Here is a 22082-nt window from a genome sequence, read left to right on the forward strand (position 1 = left end):
TTTCTGGATCTTGAATAATGTTGATTGTTCTTTCTTATGACAAATGTACAGCGATTACACCAAGACAACAGCAGCTGCAGAATCTTTTTTTTAGTTCAATAGTAAGATCACAGGATGTTATTTGTTTTGCAAGAATGGCTAATTTGAATGACTGAAAATATATCTGATTACACTCTCATACAATGGGGAGATTCTGAAGTCAGGTTTTGTTTTAAGTAAAACCAGCATAAATTATTCACTGGTACATGAACAGAAGGGACTTGCCCAGAGAGAGAAAAAGTGGTGGTGGGTCTTTTTTGTTTGGTTGGTTTTTGTAGTTTTCTTTGGCATGTGGTTTTTGTTGTTTGTTGTTTTCTTTTTTTCTTTGTAAAGTTAGCTGTAGAAGAAAATTGTACTAAATCTGATCTACCCCCGCCCTTGATACAGGAAATATTAATGACATGCCATATGCTCAAACCATCCCTTTCACTTACCAAATATGAAAAGTTTTCTACAACATTACTGTAAATACAGGATAAGTACTGTCAGAAGTTTTCTATTATTGAAGAATCCAAGAAGACGGTAAAAGTTACTAGGCACTAGCTTTATGAGCAGCTCTAATTCATATACCTTTACAAAACCTGGAATAACACGGTTTCAACCACATTTTAATTAGCTAAACTGCTTAACTTTATCATTAACTGCAGAACCATCACAGATAAAGACAACACAAACCATCCTGGTAACAAGCCCCTTTGAATATTTAGGTTTAACAATTCAGTACTACTCCTTTTGCCTCACTAAACATCAGAGTCGTCTTTAGCTTTTTTCAGTTTATATTCTGTAGCTTTCTAAGATACAGATCTCTAAGCCATGATTATGCACTGCAGAACAGTGTTTGCTTTTCCTTAGAAGAATGGTTTTAACTCTTTTCAAAAATGTTTAAGGTTGACATTAGCACTGAAAGTCAGTCCTGCCAAAAATAGAATAAAAATTCAATCCCCACAGAGCAACCAAAACCTCAAACAGTTCAGCCAATTTAAAAGCTTTATAAAACCAAGGAAAGGTAGGAAAGTATTTTAAATTTGGTGCCAGTATTTAATCCTTACATACACACACCTTAGAGAAAATAGGAAAAAAGGTAATCCATCTCAGAGTTCCTGCAATTAATACTGTTTTTCAAAACAAAACTTCTTACAGTCATCATGCATTCTCTTGCCATTATGTAAAGCTCCTTTATGTATTTACTTCTCAATTGTCACTAAACCTTAACCCTTGACTTAGCAGTAAGTGGTTCAGTCCTCCATGTTATGAGTATACATTGCATTGCTACTTTTTTCTTACCCAAAGGTCAAAACTGTCTAAAATGGAAATATAAAAATGTTGTCACTGTATTTGATTTATCCATTTTAAAAATTGCAGGTTTCAAGCAAGCTACTTCATAGCAAAGCACTGTGCATAACTGTCAAACTTGTGATGAATTAAATGTGCATTTCATATAAGGAAATGTCATTACACAAAGTATACAGTATTTTAAGAGTAATTTGATAATTTTCATTCATGATACACTGTCATGCTGTTCTATTTTAGATAATGAGAAGTGAAAGGTGAATCATGCAGTACTGCAAACAAGTTTCATCACCAAAAACAGTTCAGCTATTTATAAAAAAGGCATTGACATTTTTCTAACATTTTATTTACCTCATTAGAGGGGGATGCAGGAGATGTGAAAATTGTCTTCCAATAGGACCATACAAACATGACAAATGACAGATGAAAAACCACAAGGTAGACAACTGCAATAAAATACAAATAAGAGTTTGGTCAATATAGCTGAAAAGGATACAAAATAAAATCCCTGATCTTTGATGATGGCTAAACTACTACACTATGAATCACCTGATAAAATTAAGTTATATTAAACCCTCTTCCCTGGGCAGACTTAGCACTCTAGGAGTGCTCACTTGAAAAAAAAATAATCACCAAATGTGCTGGTTGCTATTCCTCAAGGAAATAATATGCTTTCATGTATGGCTCCAGAACAGACTTTGAAGGGAAAAAAACAAACCAAACAAAACCCCCTCCATTTCACCTGTGACACGTAACTAACCCTTTTGTATATAGATGATGCTACAGTTCAGCTCTGGATTAAAGTGTTTGATAACTGACTTAACATAACTCAATTTAATTTCTCCTTCTAATAAAACCAGCACAGTATTGTGCCACTGTAGAAGGCACTGGTCATCAATGACAGTAAAAACTTCAAACCAGGGGTTTGAAGAGGACTGCACTCTGACAGCTGTATGTGAGTTAAAAATTGCCTGGGTATGTCCTTTCAAATCATCTGGAAGAGTCCTGCTATTATTGTCACGGTGGTAACAAAATGTAGGTGGCTTTAGTAGGGAGTTCAATCAATTTATGAACATGTCTGTGAGATATAGTTGCCTTAAACACCAGAGGCCCAGCCCTTATGACCTAGGAAGCTTCTTCTGACCTTGTTTCCTCTAACAGCTTCTTTTACCACTCGTCAAGAGGAAACAGAGCAGTTGTCCCAGAACAGCAAGACTTAGAAAAGAAGTCATACTAAATATTTACATTAGCTTCACTTATATTCTCTTCAGTTGCAGGAAGAAGGAAACTTGACCTACTTTCCCGTGCACATAAATAGTGTCCTTTAAGAAGCCGTAAGACATACTTCATGGATGGCATGATGGCTCGAAATGTTGGGAACTTCCAAACAGCTCAGAAAATTCATGTGCACAGTCACATCACAGATAATGTGGTCTTAATTAATTGTCTTTCAGGATTTTCAGCACTTGTTACATTAAAAAACCCACACAAACTGTATTTGAGCTTTCCTCAGAGAATTATGCTTTTTACCTTTGCCTCTGACTCCTCCAACCTTACAGACAGATTTGGCAAATCTTCAGCTGTGGAGCTAACTGAAATGCAAGAAGCAAAACCTTTTGCTAAAGCCATCCTAAAACTGTCATCGTGATAGGAAAGAACTCGTGTTATCACTGTACTAGGCACTGCATAATTAGAAATTGTCTTTTATTAAAAACATACTATACACATTCAAACAAAATGCAGTTAAGCAATTAAAGCATGAGAAATGGTTTGGAAAAAAGGAGAAATGGACATAAAATTGCAGTGGAATCAGCTGCACAGACCAGAGCTTTGGGAGAGAAGAAGGTGAGAGGAGTTGAATAGAAGGAAAGAGGAAATGAGATACAGGGGAGGGCAAGGCACAGCAAAGCTAACTTACACAGTAAACAGTTCTATTCTGCCCATAAAAATCACCGCTAAAATTCAAATTCTTTTGAAGGATTATTTTTAGTGTGCACACAATACTTCAAACAGCAGAACCTCAAAAGTCTTGTCACAGGCTGTAAAGGCCCAGACAACACACAGAATAACAGGCACCAAGGCTGGCGGCAGCAGAGGTACAGATCTGTGGCAGTGCTACCAGCATTTACTAGAAAGGGGCAGCTGTTAAAGTGCTTTTGCACTCTTGCAATAACTGAGATCTTGCAATATGTCACCATCGTTAAAAGCCAAGGACCTGTCCTCAGCAGCCAAACTGGGGCAACTCACAGAGAAGCAAAACTTTCACAGCTGTTCTAGTGATGGGCACCACCCAGTCTAGAGGAGAAAGAGTCTGCAATCAGCAGTCTATACTGCCCCAGCACTGAGTAAATTCTTGCTTCTTTCCCACTCCTGTGCTACCAATCCTACTGCGATTTCAGGTATCTGCCCTGTCAGTGCTCCCAAGAAATGAGAGGGAGGGAAGATACCATTTTTGACGGCTTTACTTCAGCAGTGCCACTTAGGAAGACTACTTCCTGAAGCATCTTGCATCAGTTTCCAGTACAAATATAAACCAGCTTCATTCCTCTTCAGCTAATTTTCTTGTAATTATGAGCTAGATGGAAAATATGACAAAAACCTTAAACCCCAATATCTGCCAATTTAGCCAGACTCAGAGTCATGAGGAAGTCCCAGCTAAACTAAGGAAATCCGGAATTCTTGGTGCCATGCTGTGATCAAGTGAAGTCACTTCTCTTTAAAGTCACTGATGCATATTAGACCATAATTTATGCCCTCCGGAGGACAATGTCTTAAGACATGCTTTTAGTATCCTCCTAAAATATGCTAAGCTCTCCTAAGATTTGTCCTTAACATCATTTTCTGAATTATTCTTAACACTACTTCCAAGACAGGTTACAAAGAGGTAATAATATATAACAGAAGTATATTATATCATTAAGAGAGGTTCAGAGTTGACTTTATTCCCCTATCCTAATGGATATAAATCTACACAAGAATATGAAATCACAAAGAAACAATTAGCCTTAATGGGGTGAAGAAATCACCACTAATTTAATCAAAAGTTGTAATTAAGTACTGGAGTAAAAGGATTTGGACACAGTACACTGAAATATGGAGCAAAATATATTTACTAAGATGTACGTTATTGATTTACATAGCAACATTACTGGTACTTTGGCCTTGTGACTCTTCTGATGTTATTTCCTGGCTATTGCGAATTAGCTTGTAAGAACTTTATAAAACTTACAACATCTTCAGTTTCAAATGAAAAAAAGACTTCACATATCATTTTAAGAACAACCTCCATGGTAAAGAAATTCATGCATGCAGGGTGCCTGTGACATGGTTTAGAATTGAAGGTGCAAAAAGTGTGCAGGTGACAGCTATTAAAAGCCTAATAGCCAGGTTCCAACTATACTGTCAGTCTCAATTAATTTTTCTTCTCTGACAGATTTGCACCTGCTTCAGTCAGACAGGCACCACATTTGTATTAAAGTCAGTGATCTGCCTATGCAACTCCAACATCATTGCTCTGCCAGGCTTCCTGAACTGACACATGGATCTTGCCTTTTCAGAAGAAACCAGGAAGTAAAACTTACTCATATACAGGTCAACAATAAAGTACAACAGCAATCTGCAGAATTTTGTGAAGTCTAGGTGAAGCCCAGCTATGCAATGTGATGTAAAAAACCAGGGTAAGACACAGCTCCCATTCTGAACAGCTTAAGAGTTTGTTTTGGAAGTTTTCCCACCCTTTCACCGCTTCATTAGAAGATGAAAGAAGATGGAATGCATCAAGGTTTCTTGCTTTCACAGTGTTCTCCCGGATGTTCCCCACCAGGAAGAAAACTGCTAGATTAGCTCCAAATCCTATGCTGTTTTGCAAAAATATTTAAGAGAGCCTCTCACCCAGGGTCTTACACTCTGAAGACAGCCCTGTGTGGATAGTAAAAATGCAAATCTATGCTTAATCTAACATGTCCCCCTGTAAACTGAGATAACTCTGAAACAAATATCCCATCAATCATTTGTATTTCTATGGGGTGGGGGTGGAAGGAGTTTTATTTAAAAAAAACTGTATTTTGAACTTCTAGAATTGAATCATTCTTAGACTAGTTTTTCTTCACAGTTAAAAGAAGTGGCAGAGCAAGAATGCTGGCATTTTTCTGGTCAGTTTGTATCTCTGTAAGTACTACCCACCATGGCATATACTTGCCAAAGCCAATACCAAGACTTAAGTGATCAAGGCCTTAATGTGCAGCCGCCTTTGAAATGGTTGTTTTGCACAGTTCTAACCAGCCCGAAAGAATGGAGTTCTGAAGGATCGGGTAAGCTGTTTGGAAAATAGCAAGCAGTAGAGCAACAATTCTTCCTCTTCCAGGAGTTGTTCAGGTCACAGGGTATGTTCAGGAATAAACAGAAAATGGACTTGTGGATCTGCTGCTGTTCATTCTCTCCTCTCCTTTTCCTGTTCTTAGAAGGTACCCATTTAAAAATACTTGCAAACCTAAATCATAGTAGCATTGCTCACAGGTCTTGTCATCATCCCAAGCTTGTGGTACTAGAAGCTAAACAGACTCAACCTCACAATATTTACCTTGTTTCTTAGCACTGATCTACTCACTATACAGAGCTTAAACATAAAGGAGTACATTTAAATTCTATGTCCCATAAGACTCGTGTGCAACAAAACTATTCACATCTTCAAAAAAAAAAAATTACCTTTTTCTGCAGTTGAAGAAATAGTAACTGGAAAAGAAGAAAAAACGATATATGGTAAGTAAATCGGTATTGAATCACGTTTGGCTAGAAGTGAGATATGAGATAGCTGATTTGTTCCAAAACATACTTCAGGTGTTAGTAGAGCCTCCCTACCCCACTCTGGGCTAAAACAGGAGTTAGTATTCCTCCTGCCAGCCCCTGAGGCTTGGTGAGTCAGTGGAAGAGCTGAAGAGTTCCAGTTCCCTGCACAAACCAAGCAAGCACACTCCTTTTCACAGACAATAATTATATCATAATTTATGCATGTTCCTCTTCAGATATGCACCTAGCAAAGTCTTCTGAGGCATGACAACAACTAGGTCAACAGGTGTACCATTGGAAAGCAGAAAATGAAATAGAAGTTCTTACAGAGGTCCCTGTGAAACTGTGTGACGTAACCTACTTCCCTCTCTCAGTTTTTTCCTACCACTTCTCTCTTCCCATCACATGCTATGTTTTTACTTTTCTTCCCTGACCTGAATGCTTCAGGCATAGTTAAAACCTTTCCACTTCCTTCTCTCCTACATCCTCATCTCCTTTTATCCCAACAGCAAATTCTACTGTTCAAATCTACCTTGTGTACTGCCTGACTAGTACATCCTCCTGCCCTTGGGCTTCTCCAAAACCTTCACACTTCATTCATCAGTTCAGGTAAGACGCTGAACAGACAGCTGCTGTACCTAGTGGGTGGCTTTGTTTGTATTATTCCACTTGCTGGATTTCTTCCTTAGACACTGAATTCCTGAAATTCAATGAGGGAAGGATATTCTCCCGCCTCTTTATCTTATACAGCAAATTTAAGCTTCTGGTCATCAGCATGAGCAAAAGGTTAACAGAACACACCCTGCCTACTGCAGTTCACCTCACTCCACACAGTCTCCTCTCTCTCAGCTCTGGCATTTCTAGAGTCATAAATGTGTGTGCCAGCTCAAAAGAGCTTCTTCCTGATGAACACTAGAGTCTTAAATCTGCCAGGCTTTAGTATGCATTGCAGACTTCCTTCTGAAGGGTTACTTTGGTCACAGAGGAGGCATGTGTCTCACTTAACTGCAGATATCTATAGTAAAAGGGCTGCAACTGTATTACGCAACCATGCCTCTTTACAGTCAACAAGAGACATAATGAGGTGATATCTCAATGTACAGATGACCTCTTTTTGTTCAGGTATGTGTTTTTTGTTTGGTGTTCCTCCCCACCTGCCTTCCCCCCCTCCAACTTCCTGAAAATATTCACTCAGCACTGTCTATCCATCCACGGAAGCCCCTGCAGAGTTAATGGAAGAGGTTCTGGTTCCTTCCACCTAAAGAGGGAAGAAATTACCATTTAGAATAGAACAAGGTTGGCTTTAAACTAAAGGAAGTAAATCCTAAACAATAGCTTAATTTCATATTTTTTATGCATACTTGCACATCCTCCTCCCACCTTTCTGTCTGAAACAGGGACACAATCCACACACAAAACCAGCCCTGAAGCACACAATTACCTGCAAAGTACACATGTAAATATAAGAACAGGCCCAGTCGTGTCATGATACAGTCTCAGTACTACTTCATTGCATGCTACAGGAGTCTCAATATTTTTAAAGTAAATCCTATGAGTGTTTTTGCTTTAAGTTTTACTACTACATTATTTCTCCAGTTAAAACTTTTTCAACAATACAAGGAAAAGATAAAATAATTAAAAGGTGAAAATTAAAACAAGCTTGCTGAGTAGGGTTGTTTGCTCAACTTCAAAAAAATACTAAAAGCACTTTAGATTAAGCTTTGTCTTTGGTTTCTCATATATCTTAAGTAAACACCTTTTGCACACAGCTGGACAAACACAGAATCTTAGAATCATTTTGGCTGGAAAAGACCTTTAAAAACAAATCCAACTGTTATCCTAGCACTGCCAAGTCCATCAATAAACCATGTCCCTAAGCACCACATCCAAAAGTCTTTTAAATACCTCCAGGAATAGTGACTCAACCACCTCTCTTGGCAGCCTGTTCCAATGCCTGACAACCCTTTTGGTGAAGAAATTTTTCCTAATATCCAATCTAAACCTCCCCTGACATGACTTGAGGCCATTTCCTCTTGCCCTATTGCTAGTGACCTGGGAGAAGAGACCAACACCCACCTCACTGCAGCCTCCTTTCGGGCAGTTGTAGAGAGCGATAAAGTCTCCCCTCAGCCTCCTTTTCTCCAGGCTATACACCCCCAGTTCCCCCAGCTGCTCCTCGGAAGACTTGTTCTCCAGACCCTTCACCAGCTTTGTTGCCCTTCTCTGGACATGCTCCGGCAACTCAATGTCCTTCTTGTACTGAGGGTCCCCAAACTGCACGCAGTATTGGAGGTGTGGCCTCACCAGTGCCAAGTAGAGGGGCACAATCACCTCCCTACTCCTGCTGGCCACACTATTCCTCATAAGAGCCAGGATGCTGTTGGCCTTCTTGGCCGCCTGGGCACACTGCTGGCTCACGTTCAGCTGCCTGTCAACCAACAAACACCCCCAGGTCCTCTTCCACTGGGAGCTTTCCAGCCACTCTTCCTCAAGCCTGTAGTGCTGCATGGGGTTGCTGTGACCCAAGTGTTAAACCTTATACAGTTGGCCTCAGCCCATCGATACAGCCTGTCCAGATCCCTCTGCAGAACCCTTCTACCCTTAAGCAGATCAACACTCCTGCCCAACTTGGTGTCATCTGCAAACTTATTGAGAGTGCACTTGGTTCCCCCCACCCAGATCATTGATAAAAGACGTTAAACAGAACTGGCCCTAACACTGAGCCCTGGGGAACGCCACTTGTGACCGGCCGTGAACTGGATTTAACTCCATTCACCTCAGTTCTTTGGGCTCAGCAGTCCAGACAGCTTTTTACCCAGTGAAGAGCATGCTTGTCCAAGCCATGGACAGCCAGTATCTCCAGGAGAATGCTGTGGGAAATGGTGTCAAACAGTGTCAAATACTTATTTCCCTAGACAAGAAATATAAAAAAGTTCTTAATTAGCCTCTAACAAGATGGGAAAGCGTAATTATCTATAGAACTACAGGAGATTTTTGTATGTAATTCTGGTTAAAGTTCCCCAGAATCTGTAGCATCATTTCTGCTCTCTGTACAAAACAAAATTGTGAGCCAAATTTGATGTTTGAAGACTCAAAATAATAAACAGTCTTTACACACAGAAAAGCAGCTTAAGATTATATTACCTGTGAGACTTCATCGAAAAGATTCCTAAATAAACTTCATAAAAATTAATTAAAGCTTCACAGCACCAGGAAGATAATTTTATCTTTCATACCTAGGTCCCTTAGGTCAGAATGCAGTTAGATGTGCAGAACAATTTTAGTTTGGCAAACTCCTGCAGTTTGAGGTAAAAGCCAATGCTGAAACACTTCTGATTTTCATCCTGTCTTATGATCCTCAAATGAAATATAAAAGATGGCTAGTTCTCTTCTGCCTCAGAAGTTTGTGCAAATTATGTGTTTCCTCTTCTATCTCTTTCACTATTGTTATTCCCATCGTCAGATAGATTAAACGAACAACAGTCCTACTACTTGTCCAAATTCACTAAGCAAAGGGCAAATGAACAGATCTTTATACTACAAATCAAAGCCTTCCTTTAAATAAATTAATATTTAACCTTTAAATAGAACAGACCTGTAAGTATTTGCTAGGCTGGCAGTGTAACAAGCACCTTTATATCATAAAGAAGTCAATTCTAGCTTTTGAACTTTGGTTCAGGTAAAAACACCCACAGAACAAGACATTACCATTGTGGCCCACCATCCCTGGCCTGTAGTTTAAGTTACAAGCTTAGCTTTCTATTGCTTTTTTCTTCTACTGCCTCTACTTAGAGACACTGCCATCACCTTCCACTAAATTAATATCATTTTAACTTTAAAAATTTCTAAAACACAGTTTCTTGTTTGGGGGGTGGGATGGGGGAAAAAGCAGGGCTGCCTTTTTGCCCTTTTTTTTTTTTTTTAAAGAAAATAAGCACTGCATATGATTTGTATGCTAACCTCAGGGTGCAACAGTACTATACACTAGATTAGATGCATCAGCACAAGTTAGTGTCTTCAGCACTGCAGTCATCACAAACCTGTCCATATTTCAGAAATGTAAGCATTGTAAAACAGCTGTTCTTTTGACGATTTTAAAATATATCCCCATATCAGTCTACTGCTCAGCGACAGAAGGAAAAATAAGAGCAAAAATATTCTTAGGATTGGCTTCTTAACATTAAATTTCTGTTTTCTCAAGAAGACTTAAGAAGTTCTAGCAAGATATTGCTAGGGAAGGATAAAAATATGACTCAACAGTGAAAGCTGCAGTTCACTTCATTGCAAAGAGCTCAGAAGTAGGCATTTATGCGCACAGTGAGTTTCCACTATGGCCTCATAATTTCAAAGGATTCAATATGTCAGCGTTACAGCACTGAGCAAGTCGAACAAAGTGAACGAGTCCTGTCTGTCTGACTGCAATGCAGAGCTTTACCTTGGCTACCTCAGGGTTTCCAAAATTGTCCCGACTAAGGAAGGAGCTCAGCAAAGCCTGCCTGTGAAGAGATGTAAACGGGCCTATGCTGAACTTCATGCTGCTGCAGCTTGTCCAGGGATGTACAGGCCAGATATGCTTTGCTAGCCGGCCCTGCACCACTGAGCAGCTTACACACTGGACCTCCCAGCGCTTTGGGGTCACTGCAATATGAAGCACACAAAACTAAGTATGTGGTTTTACTTTCTACAGACTACTACCTCCAAAATACAGAATACAGCCTTTTATTAGGCTGTTTTCAAATGTAGTTTTTAACTTGGTCGGCCTAGAGGACAAGCAGAAATTCCAGGTTTGGCTTTAACAGAGGGAAAAGTTGTCTTTGTTTTGATTTAGACTCCTAGCATCACCCCTGGCAGATCACCTCTTTCTAGATACTCTTACTTACATTGCTGTCAGTTATCTTTCATCTCACCTATGTCACAGGAATGAAAGAGGCGGAAGCCTATAGATAATCACAGGAAACAATCCTGCAGGCAGAGGGACATCATTATTGTGTAACAAATGAGACTGGGGGGGGAAGTGTCAATTGTTGGAAGCATTCTTCTTGGAGTATGAACTGACAGAGGTGCAAATTTCAGACGGCTTTGGACAATTTTTGAAGCTGCCTCAAGGAAATGCCCCAGAACATCTTGGAAGAACAAGTATGTTTAGGGAGCTGGTTTGCTTTGAGTTTGAGGCTTTCTGGATTGCTATGAAGCATTCAAGCACCTTCCAAATCACTGCATAATACGAAAAAACCCAGATCTCTCTATTCTGAGGCAAGGAGGTGGAGTGATCTGCCAAGACCTTGCAAGAGGCATGCTAAAATACAACACGTTTGCCTTCAACCTTGCAAGAAAGAAACCCCACCACTCTACAAAACCCACACACCACATCTCCCTACTCCCCTAAAAAGCATATTCCAATCAAAGCCAGATAATGCTCCTTGCAGAGCAAGAAATTCAACTGCAACTAATGTAGAGGTATAGAAAAGAACTAATCTTGTTACTGATATGCTATGTTTATTTCCCCCTGTCCCCTCCCACGATGGCTCCTCGCAGGAGTCATACTTCGGGTATTACAGCCTTTTGACGAATCTCAAGAGTAACATTAACATTTTGGCTGACATTCCTCATGGGTGGGAAGAAAGAGTGACAAATGTGCAATTGCATTCCTTCACCAGATGTACAGCCTTAACTTTTCTCAGTTTTTAAGGAAAAGGGTTAAGAGATATATATACACACATAGGCATACACACACATATACATATTTCCAGAAGTTACCAGTACTGAAACTCAACAGAAACTCCCCAGAGGCACTCCCCTATCTGCAAAGACAAGCACCACTGACATTATCCCAAGTTCTTCATTTGTTCAGAGAATGGCATTTAATTGGAAGTATAACTTATATTTATGGTAACATAATTCCCATTTGCAAATGCAAACCTTAATCACTAACAAGATGATGGTAGAAACATCACTTACTGACACAAGTGGGACAGACAATGAGAGAATTTCCTTGAGCAAACACTCATTTTGACTTCTGTTACAGGGCAGTGCCAGAGCATGAAGACCGTAGCACCTCTCAACTGTTCTCTAAATGCCATAAATCTGTGACCTTTTCACACTGAGCTATTTCTTATTTCCTGATTGCCAGGCACCCACTAGGTGCTTTCCTCCCTAAGCAGCAGGGAGTTGTTTTTAGACAAATGACTCAAGAAGACTGAGTTGACAGCATCACGTAGCCAAAAGCCAACGCAGGAAGATGCTGCCAGGTCCCTGACAAAAGGCTACGGGACCCAGGAATTGCACACATGACTTGCCACCAGCTGGAATGAATGTCCTCTGCAGAAATTTGAGCCATATGAACCTATAACTGTTTTATCTTCATATAGTACTACATTGATGTATTTTTTTTACTCCATATCTCCAGGAATAGGACACATTTCTCTCCAGTACAGTGCTAGGCAATTCAGAAGGTAACGTTTTATAGAACGGTGAGGCAGGAGAGGTGGCTCCCCAGGCCGTTATGCTGCACCGGCATGAAGAAACTCGCGTTGCCACACTGCATGCCCCAGCAGTAGCACTGCCTGGGGCTGCTCTGCAGCATGGGTGTGCCATTGCCCAGGTCTAACACAATGCTTGTCTTGGAGGCACAACCTGCAGCGGACAACTCTTGCTGCAGGGGTGTATGAAGTTACCCGTCTTCACCATGTACCTGTTCCCCTATGGCAGACAAACATAGCAACAGCGAGCACTTGCCTTCCCAGACACTTCAGGTCAGGTTTGAGCTACTAATGAAGGCTAGTTTGAGTGACCACAAACAGCAGGGAATTGCAGCGATGAAGGGTGAATGACAGTGAATGGCCTCTCGATGTCCTGGGTTACGCACAGTCAGTCATGAGAGGGAAAAGAAAGCCTGCCAGGGCCACCAATGCCTTAAAGCAGCGCAGCCACTTCCACAAGCACATGCGCTTGAGTTCAAACTCCTCACACACGCAGTGTACAACAACATCACTTGAGTGAGCTACTTTGTGACTTCAAGTGATCACAAAATGATGCTTTCAAAGGCACTGCAGGGCATGGGGGGAGAAGGGGGGAAAATCTGGGGTGGGAGGAGCAGGGTGGAAGAAAATGAAGCCAAGGAAGAGACACCTTGCTGCAAGGGGGATGCTGTGTTGTTTATAGCCACCAGATTTTCTGTGTTCATGATCGCCATGCCCATTGCTACAGGATTCAAAGAAGCATTATCACAGGGACAGCTAAAATGAATTAATATTCAATTCAAGCTGCACTGCAGACCTCTTCTGTTATTTGTTACCAGTCATTGTTATGATTTGTCTTATGGTTAAAACAATATTAACATAATTCTTTCACTATAACAATTTAGAGCAGCCAGAGGCTTGCTGCCCAGAAAACATTCCCTTATCACAATAATAAAGGAGTTTTTTATTTAGGCAAGGTCTTTTCAGCCTCAGTGCAGACAGTATGTGCATAGATACAAACAGGGCTACAGCAGAAATTAGCATAATCAATGCAAGATACTCCTTGGGTACTAAGTTACATTTAGCGATGAATTAAACTATGACAACTGAAAGGATTTCTGCCACGTATTCTGGGAACAGTGAATTCTGTGCCACCACTTCCACAGTTCAAAAACACAGCTATGAAGGCAGCTGACTTCTGGAACCCACAAAATCCTGCAGACGGCTCCTTACCTCTACAAAATATTCCAAAAAGTTATACCAAAGGTCCCCTCATGGTTTCCTCACCAAGGGTGCCTCACGTTTTAAATTATTTCAAAACCAAATATTACACTTGCAGGACACCTTACCAGGTCTTTACAGTCCCACACCTGAGATGGCACTAAGAACCATAATGTAATAAGAGATATATCAGTCCAAATGACTAAAGGCTTTTTCTGCACGTGAAGTTAGCATTCAGCTGCAGCAATGTACCAGGTTTGCTGTCCCTGAAAAGCCCTATTCCCTGAGAAGCACTATTCACTTTCAATTTACCATAAGTGCCCAAAGAATCCTTATGTAACTTGATGTTGTTCAGCTATTTAATCACTATTGCCACTGCTAATTCTATTTGCATTTTGATGGATTTTAAGCCCTAGCATTATTTCTGCATGCTTTCCTCAGCTGCTTACTTGAATTATTGGACTGTCTTCATTCAGTTCTTTCCCAAAAATTCTACTTTATCGTAACAATAACAGCTTTATCACTCAGTTGTTTGGAAGTGCTGCACATAAGTCGTTTCCAATATTGCCTTTAAGCTATCAGATCCAGCCAAAAGAAAGCACGTTTCTTCCTGAAAGACAAAGAGAGCTCTTACTTGCACGAGTCAGTGAGCTCTGCTCCCTCTGGCACATCAGGGAATAGGAAAAAACAGAATCGGCAGAAAGGCATGGAAACTCAGAAGCATCCAAGTAGAGCTAGCTTATATCCACACCACTAATTAATTATATTTACATTTGAAGGAGGGATATTTACACTCGGACTGGCCAGATCAAGTTTGTAGTAACACTATACTCTAGTATCTAAATACATGAAAGGGCTTTTTGTGTTAGGAGTAACTCCAGTGGTTCTGTAGTTAAGACACTACTAGGACACTTGCAAGAGATAGGAGAGACAAACAGGATAATCAGCTAGTGTTGACAGAGTGCTAGTATTGCATGTTGTACGGAGTTGTCTTATACACCCTGTACAAGATAAGGTGTTCTGCAGGTAATACTAGAAGCCATCAATATATTTAAAGTAAAAAAACCAAAACAAACAAAAAACACCACCTAACCAAAACAACAACAACAACAACAACAACATACAATTCATGCTCGTAACAGAATTTTTCAGGTAATTAAGGAGTTACCATTTCTTTTCAAAGAAGAACACTCTTCACTAATTCACCATTGTAACTGCCAGTCGATACCTGCCTTGAATATTAAGGTCACTCAAAGCTAGCGTCTTATGGCTCAGGATGCTACTAGTAAATCCATTTACTTCCACTCTAGCCAGATGAAAATAGAGCAACAGTCTTTCCATGCAGCTGTGAAGTATGATGGCGGGAGAGCAGAGGTGTCACTTCGTGGGGAACAAAAATTCCAGACACAGCTGCTGTGGACTGCAGACATGAACCATCGCCAAGTGGCAAGAACCATCAGCAGACTGTAGGGATCCACTTTGTTAATCACGTACCCTTCTCTGCATTTGGCCTCGGACTCTGCCAAAATCAGTTGTCTCCTTACTTACTTACTGACCCTGTTTGCAACAAGTGTTTCCTCAAATACTAGGATAAAATCTCCTTCCAAAACTCTGTGGATAAAAATCTCCTTGTAAATCTCATTACAAAGTATTAGGCACTCTGTTTTCTGAGAGAAGGATTTTGCTGCTGCCAAGTTCATCAGGTAATGGGAGAAATTAAACTGCCCAGCAAGGTGACCTCCTCTCATGCATTAGGTCACTGGATTCCTCAAATCAAGTTCAACTTTTCTGTAGCGCTGGTCTGGTTCAATTGGTATTTGCCACCTGAGATTAAATACAGAACTACCTATGATGAGAAGAGCTAGTTTCTGCCAGCAACACAATAACGACATAGCAGCCAGCGATGTAATTTACACGAACTCCCATCAAGACGTTAGTAAGCCAAGCTTTTGAATAGAGCCCATTAAGGAAGCCTTGTTTTGAAAAACATGTCATTTAAAAACATGTCTATTAATAGTGGAAAAGTTTAATGGTGGGGAATTCATGCCTTCAACATACCTAACTTGTAAATATGAATAAATATTTAATACTTTATTATTTTTATTATTAAAATATTTACAGAATAAATAAAGGTTCAAAGACTTCTCATGGCGATTTAGGGACTCTGTCCACATATGACTTATCAGATCGGTTGATAACAAATGCTGCCATCTTTTGATGCTGGAAGCTTTCCCGCTTGTTCTTCTTGCAAAACAAGATGTCACCCATTAAACCCTACTTGGACTGAAATACCTCAGGACAAACCTTGACTACAGCTAAAGCTACTTCCTCTAGTTTCTTTGCAAAATGGAAGAAATAACCAGTGACTCCCCAGGAACATAACAAAAGAACCAGGTGCTGCAGAGGCAAAAATACCCAGAAAGCTTTAGCTAGAGGACAGGATCAGAAGGACACGTTTTTGTTGCACCAGGTCTCATTTAGCTACCAGACCACTTAGGCACATAAAAAAGTAACAGCGCAAAGATTGCACAAGCCACTGCACATGGATTTTTGGATACTCCAGAAGTCCTATACTAAAACTTAGAAAGTACTGCAGAGTAAACAGAGATGCAAGCATACAAAACAGCATAGCCTATCATCCATATAGCTCTCACTCAGTAAATACTGCTTCTGATAAATAAATAAATAAAATCTTCAGAGTTCACCTGCCTGCTGACAGTTCACCACCTATTCTTGGAAAGCATTAACGCAGGACTCTGTACAAAGGTCAGCTGAAGTTCTACAAATCCTAATGCAATGTGCACCAAGGGAAGAAAAAGCATGCCTACTACATGTCAGAGATGCATTAAGGCTCCCATGGCAAAGCACTGGATGTAACACAGCAGGCCTGGCAAACTGCCTAGCAAGAAACGAGTAGAGTTTGATGTATGCATGACACCTACTAAGAGAACTAACTTTTGCTGTCATCTTCCCAGGATATCGTGTTTTGTAATACAGTTGCACAAATATCTGCATTTGCAGGTGAAATACTGGAGAGTGGTACGCTGGTGGGAAATAATGTTTGTGAAGAACGAGAAATTATTGTCACTGGTTAACACAAGTCAGGAACCACACAGAGTTATGGACAGTTAAATCAGGAAAGCAATTACTTCTAAACATCTACAACTAAATTCAAGGTGACCCAGACCCTTAAACTTGCTATCTCCTGAGAAGCCACACAGAAACATAAACCAGGATGGGATAAGGAGGTGCAGCTACTTGTCTGAAAGACTCCAGAGAAGCCGTGCAGCATGAAAGAGAGCACTGTCACACTGAAGGAGACTACCACAAAACCAGGCAGCTGAGGCATGGCAGCACAGCTCCTGATGCCCTCTATGTGCCTAACAGCTCTCCCAGACATTCGTTTCTGCTCACAGATTCCTTTTTCCACTCCTAATGGCTCCTTGGCAATAGGGTTTCCCAAGTGGCTCTGCAAGTGTGGGAAGAAGGGAGAAACATAGGATCTTCGCAAGTTTGAGAATGTCAGTAGAAAAAAGCCACACAAAAAGAGAGAAAATGACTGAATCTAGTGCTCAATGGTCTTTAAGCTTCTCTTTGGCTAAATTAATAATTTTTCTAAGTTATGAATTATTAAAAAAGTTCAAGCCTACCCTCTGTACCAGTTCCTGCTTTAGCTTTATCTCAGCAGGTATCTAACCCACAACACAGCAAGCAGTATCTCTGTATGCAATTACCAGGCAGAACTCAAGCTTTTTTATATATAAAATTATTTTTAAAAACCCACATGAAACTTGAGGAGCAATAGATTAAACTGATAAAAATATACACACACAAGATCCCACAAAAATCCTATGCAAAACTTGCAACCTTTTCCAGATACTATAAAAAAAGATCTGCATGTTAGTTACATAGGATTTTTCAAGACAGAACAGAAACCAAATTTTGCTCTGCTTTGCGCTCCTTTGCAACATTCAGGTAAATCTGCATGTCCCAAACTGATAGACGTGAAAGCCAGCAAGTCCCATCAATCCCAGCATTGTGGAAATACACTTCACTTCTCTGTTTTTTTTTAATCCAAACTTGACAAACCTAAAAGCAATGACTACTTGTCAAGAAGAATGGTACAATAACAGGTTCTCTGCATTCACACTATGACAAGGCAGTAGCTGAGGCACCTAATGTAAGTTTTAAGTCAACCACAGACAACTGCAAACCAGCTTATAAAATAACTGTTTAGGTTGCTTCAAACAAATCATGGCTGTCCTCTTAATGTTACTTAGATTTAATCTAAATTTTGTTTCATTTTCTCTGCAGGAGCAGCTTGTCTAATTGATGAATTCTTACTTCCATCTCTAAAATTTTTTTTAAAAAAAGGCAAGGGAAAAAAAAAAAAGAGCTGTCTCCCTGCTTAGTCCTTCAGAATGCATAAGATATTCCCTGCTCTGGAGACAAACACACATCAGGATGCACAACTGAAATACCACAAACAAAAAAACCCTGCATAAAACCCTCACTTGATCTTTCTGTAAATCATATAATTAAAATGGTTCCACGCTTCACATTTAAGACAATGCTGCACCATATATAGCATCAGAGTGTGTGCTGCAGAGACTGCAAAGGCAAAGCATGCTGTTCTTGTGATCCGGTTCTCTTCCACAATCTCATAAGACAATTTTAATAGTCAAAAGGGAACATGAATAAGGAACGGATGAGCCATTTGGTCTTTTGAAAAAAAGGAAAAGCAGAGGCTTGAAATGCTGCAGAGGAGGAACTCAATTTTTAGCACAGATAAGAGAAGAAAGTCAAAGGTTATGTAGGAGGCACTTCACTGAAGATGGGGGGGGGAGACGGACAGGGAGCAGAAAAGGGGGAAAAGTCTGGGTTTTTTCTTGACCCAGGACAGGAGTTGTTAAGCACATTCTACAGGAAGCAATTAAGTGACAGCAGAAGGATGTAATACTGGGGAAGCGGCTAAAAGAGCAAATGTATTTATTGTGGTCTCATTATCCCTTTTACATCTGATTTACCTTGGTGGAGATTTAGCTGACACAGAAGAGTAGCCTGTGATTACTTCTCAAATGTTTGAATTAAATTCCGTACATACTAATGAGACAAAAATGGATACTCTTGTCCTGTTACAGGAAGAATATGCACCGGGTGCAGAGGAGTTAACGACTGAGTTGAAAAGTCCATAAAAGCTGTTTCAGGAAACCCAGAAACCTATAGTTTAAACAGTTGTGTGGAAAGTACATGTTAAACCAGCACAAACTCTTACCATTGTAGTAGACTGTTGAACAATAAGAGTTGGATAAACACTGACGTATTGAACGGGTGAAAAATTAACCCCATGAACCCTCAGTATTAACAGGCACAATTTTAGACAGGCAACTAGGACTTCTACTCCCGTTTTTCCACCACAGGCACTCTCAAGTAAGTCTCAAGCTTTTACTCAAAAGTAAAAGCAGGTACAGTGCCATCCAAGTGTTTCACCTGCTGCAGGTGAATGAGAACTCAGCTCAGATACCCATCTTTTTAACACTGTAAATTCTTTGGTTATGGAAAGCACATGCACATCTACATTAACTCATAAAAATAGGAGCTGCTAGAGAAGAAAGTTTTAATTATTTAAATGTCAATAGACAGCGAACCTAAAATGTGCAGTAGGCAGAGGGTCAATGGCCTCAAAGTAATGTCTACTGAAAACATACACTTGACATGCTGGTCCTTTTACCCATAGCATCTTGTAGGAAAACTGGGAGACTAGTAAGTGATAAAGTAACATAAAACTCCTGATTAAAAATGGAAGTAACTTTTTAGTTCACTGTTCTAATTCTAAAGGCACACATAAAGCCTCTGCTGTTGTTACCACAGAAAAATCTGAGAGTAGAAAGATTTGAGAGAAGTTATTTTTCATAACATTAAATACTCATATTATCTAAGCCCTTTTCAAGTTTTATAGTCCACATCTAAAAGGCAATCAGGAAGTGTTGCAGCAATGAGTGATCACGGCTACAAAAAAAGAGTAACACCATAAGCGGGGTTCCTGCTTCGGCTCAGGTACCCATGCTCAGCTCCCTGCCGTTCCTTCCCTCTCCTACTCCATGGACTGGTTTCAGCCAAGCTTTGAAGCTCTGAGGAGGTCTCATGCTAAGTATATGTCAGCAAGTTTCACCAAAGCTTTTGTACAGGTAGAAGAGACAAGCTCATGCTCCCTGTTAGGAAACAGGTACTCATTTTCTGCCTGGACCCTGGCAAGCTAAACAACGCCAAACTGGCCACCGCAACACACTTCTTTCTGACCAAATGGTAACTAGGGATCAAGGAAAGGTGCTGACTGCTGCAGAGTTGTCAGGTTTAGCAGATACAGGGGAAAACTGATGAGAGGGTTGGGGAGGGCACTGCAGAAAGAGGGCTGGGAGGGAAAAGAGAGATGGAGTCCTCTTGCTGGCAGAAGGGTAGGAAGACCAGACACAAGACAACTCCCCAAGAAACCAAGCTGACTAGTTCTGTTGCTCTTGGAACATTTTTCATTAGAGGACTGCCAAGAGATCAGATTTCATGCCATATAAAGGGCATGTGCCTACCCATCGTTATAAACGAATATGACCAATACAGTGCAAAGTACCATATAAGAAGGTAGAGATTTTTCTACTCAAGCCAAGCATCTAGCTTTCCAATACATTTGTATCCAGTCTGAGCACCTGAACAGGAATTCTATTTATTTATAACAGAAAAGGTTCTTATTTAAGATGATAATATGCATGCTTGAGCTGAGACACCAAAACACAACTAAGTGCATCCAAAGCGGATCAACTTCTTTATTTTGAGATTAATGAGGCATATAAATATAGTTAACTGTTTAATTTGCTGTCCTTTTCTTGAAAGGTAACCCTATTTTCCTACGGCAATGCTTTTTGCATGCTTGACATGCAAACATTGTACTTTAGTGCTTATAATTTAGCTTCTTCTGTAGCTCCAAATCAGAAGTTACTGACATACTGCTGTTAATACCACCTTGCCTTTGATTGATAGCTACTGCATTAGCATTTTCAGTAGAGATTTCTGCTGGAGGAGGCAGATGGAGCTACCTTATCTCTGTTTATGCAACAGACTCTTCAAATGGGAGCATTACAACAGATCACCACATGCTTCTCACGTGGACTGTGCTTTTGGGGAACCAGAGCTATCTCCCTACTGACAAGAGCTACGGCAGTCCCTTGGAAGAGAAACAAGTTCAATTTGTACGACTAACATGAAGTTATGTATTTTAAATTACAAACTGCTTCATTTGCCCGGATTGTGATGTGTAATGTGAGACATTACACTATTAAAAAAAGCAAACCCTTCTGCAAGTAGATGCAGCATGGACAACAAACAGGAGGAGCTGGAAGCCACTATGCAGCAGGATAGCTATGACTCAGTCACCATCACAGAAACATGGTGGGCTGACTCTCATGACTGGAGTGCTGCAATGGATGGCTACAAGCTCTTCAGAAGGGATAGGCAAGGAAGGAGAGGCGGTGGTGGGGCTCTGTATGTTAGGGAGTGCTTCAATTGTATAGAGCTTAATGACGGTGATGACAGGGTAGAATGTTTATGGGTAAGGATGAGGGGGAAGGCCAACAAGGCAGATATCCTGCTGGGGGCCTGTTATAGACTGCCCAACCGGGATGAAGAGGTAGATGAAGTGTTCTACAAGTGGCTGGCTGAAGTCTTACAATCACTAGTAGTTGTTCTCGTGGGGGACTTCAACTTACCAGATGTCTGCTGGAAATACAACACAGCAGAGAAGAAACAATCTAGGAGGTTCCTGGAGTGGGTGGAAGACAAATTACTGACACAGCTGGTAAGTGAGCCAACTAGGGGAGGTGCCTCGCTTGACCTCCTGTTTACAAACAGAGAACGACTGGTGGGAGATGTGGTGGTCAGAGGCCATCTTGGGCTTAGCACCCATGAGGTGAGAGAGTTCTTGATTCTTGGGGAAATAAGGAGGGGGAATCAGCAAAACCACTACCGTGGACTTCAGAGGGCAGACTTTGGCCTGTTCAGGACACTGGTTGACAGACTCCTTTGGGAGGCAGTCCTGAAGGGCAACAGAGTCTGAGAAGGCTGGATACTCTTCAAGACAGAAGTCTTAAAGGCAGGCCCTCCCCATGTGCCACAAGATGAACCTGCAGGGAAGATGACTGGCCTGGCTGAACAGGGAGCTTTTGCTGGGACTCAGGAAAAAAAGGAGAGTTTACCATGTTTGAAAGAAAGGGCAGGCTACTCAAGAGTACAGGGATCTTG

At 40.6% G+C, this 22082-nt stretch overlaps 1 protein-coding gene across 3 annotated transcripts in view; it reads right to left on the bottom strand.

The window, feature by feature from the left end:
• The window catches only part of ZDHHC20 (zDHHC palmitoyltransferase 20), a 47998-nt gene that overhangs the window by 19359 nt on the left and 6557 nt on the right, over positions 1-22082 (bottom strand). For 2 of the 3 annotated variants that reach the window (XM_075083439.1, XM_075083459.1), the window contains exons 2-3: positions 6034-6060; positions 1681-1775 (exon numbers count right to left, since the gene is read on the bottom strand). In XM_075083439.1, coding sequence (XP_074939540.1) covers positions 1681-1775; positions 6034-6060 — 122 coding nt within the window. Of the gene's footprint in view, positions 1-1680; positions 1776-2859; positions 2922-6033; positions 6061-22082 lie in introns of all 3 variants that reach the window. The other variant, XM_075083449.1, reaches the window with a different exon arrangement.

The sequence above is a fragment of the Phalacrocorax aristotelis genome, chromosome 1, assembly GCF_949628215.1.
Source record: "Phalacrocorax aristotelis chromosome 1, bGulAri2.1, whole genome shotgun sequence".
In the NCBI taxonomy this organism is placed as follows: domain Eukaryota; kingdom Metazoa; phylum Chordata; class Aves; order Suliformes; family Phalacrocoracidae; genus Phalacrocorax; species Phalacrocorax aristotelis.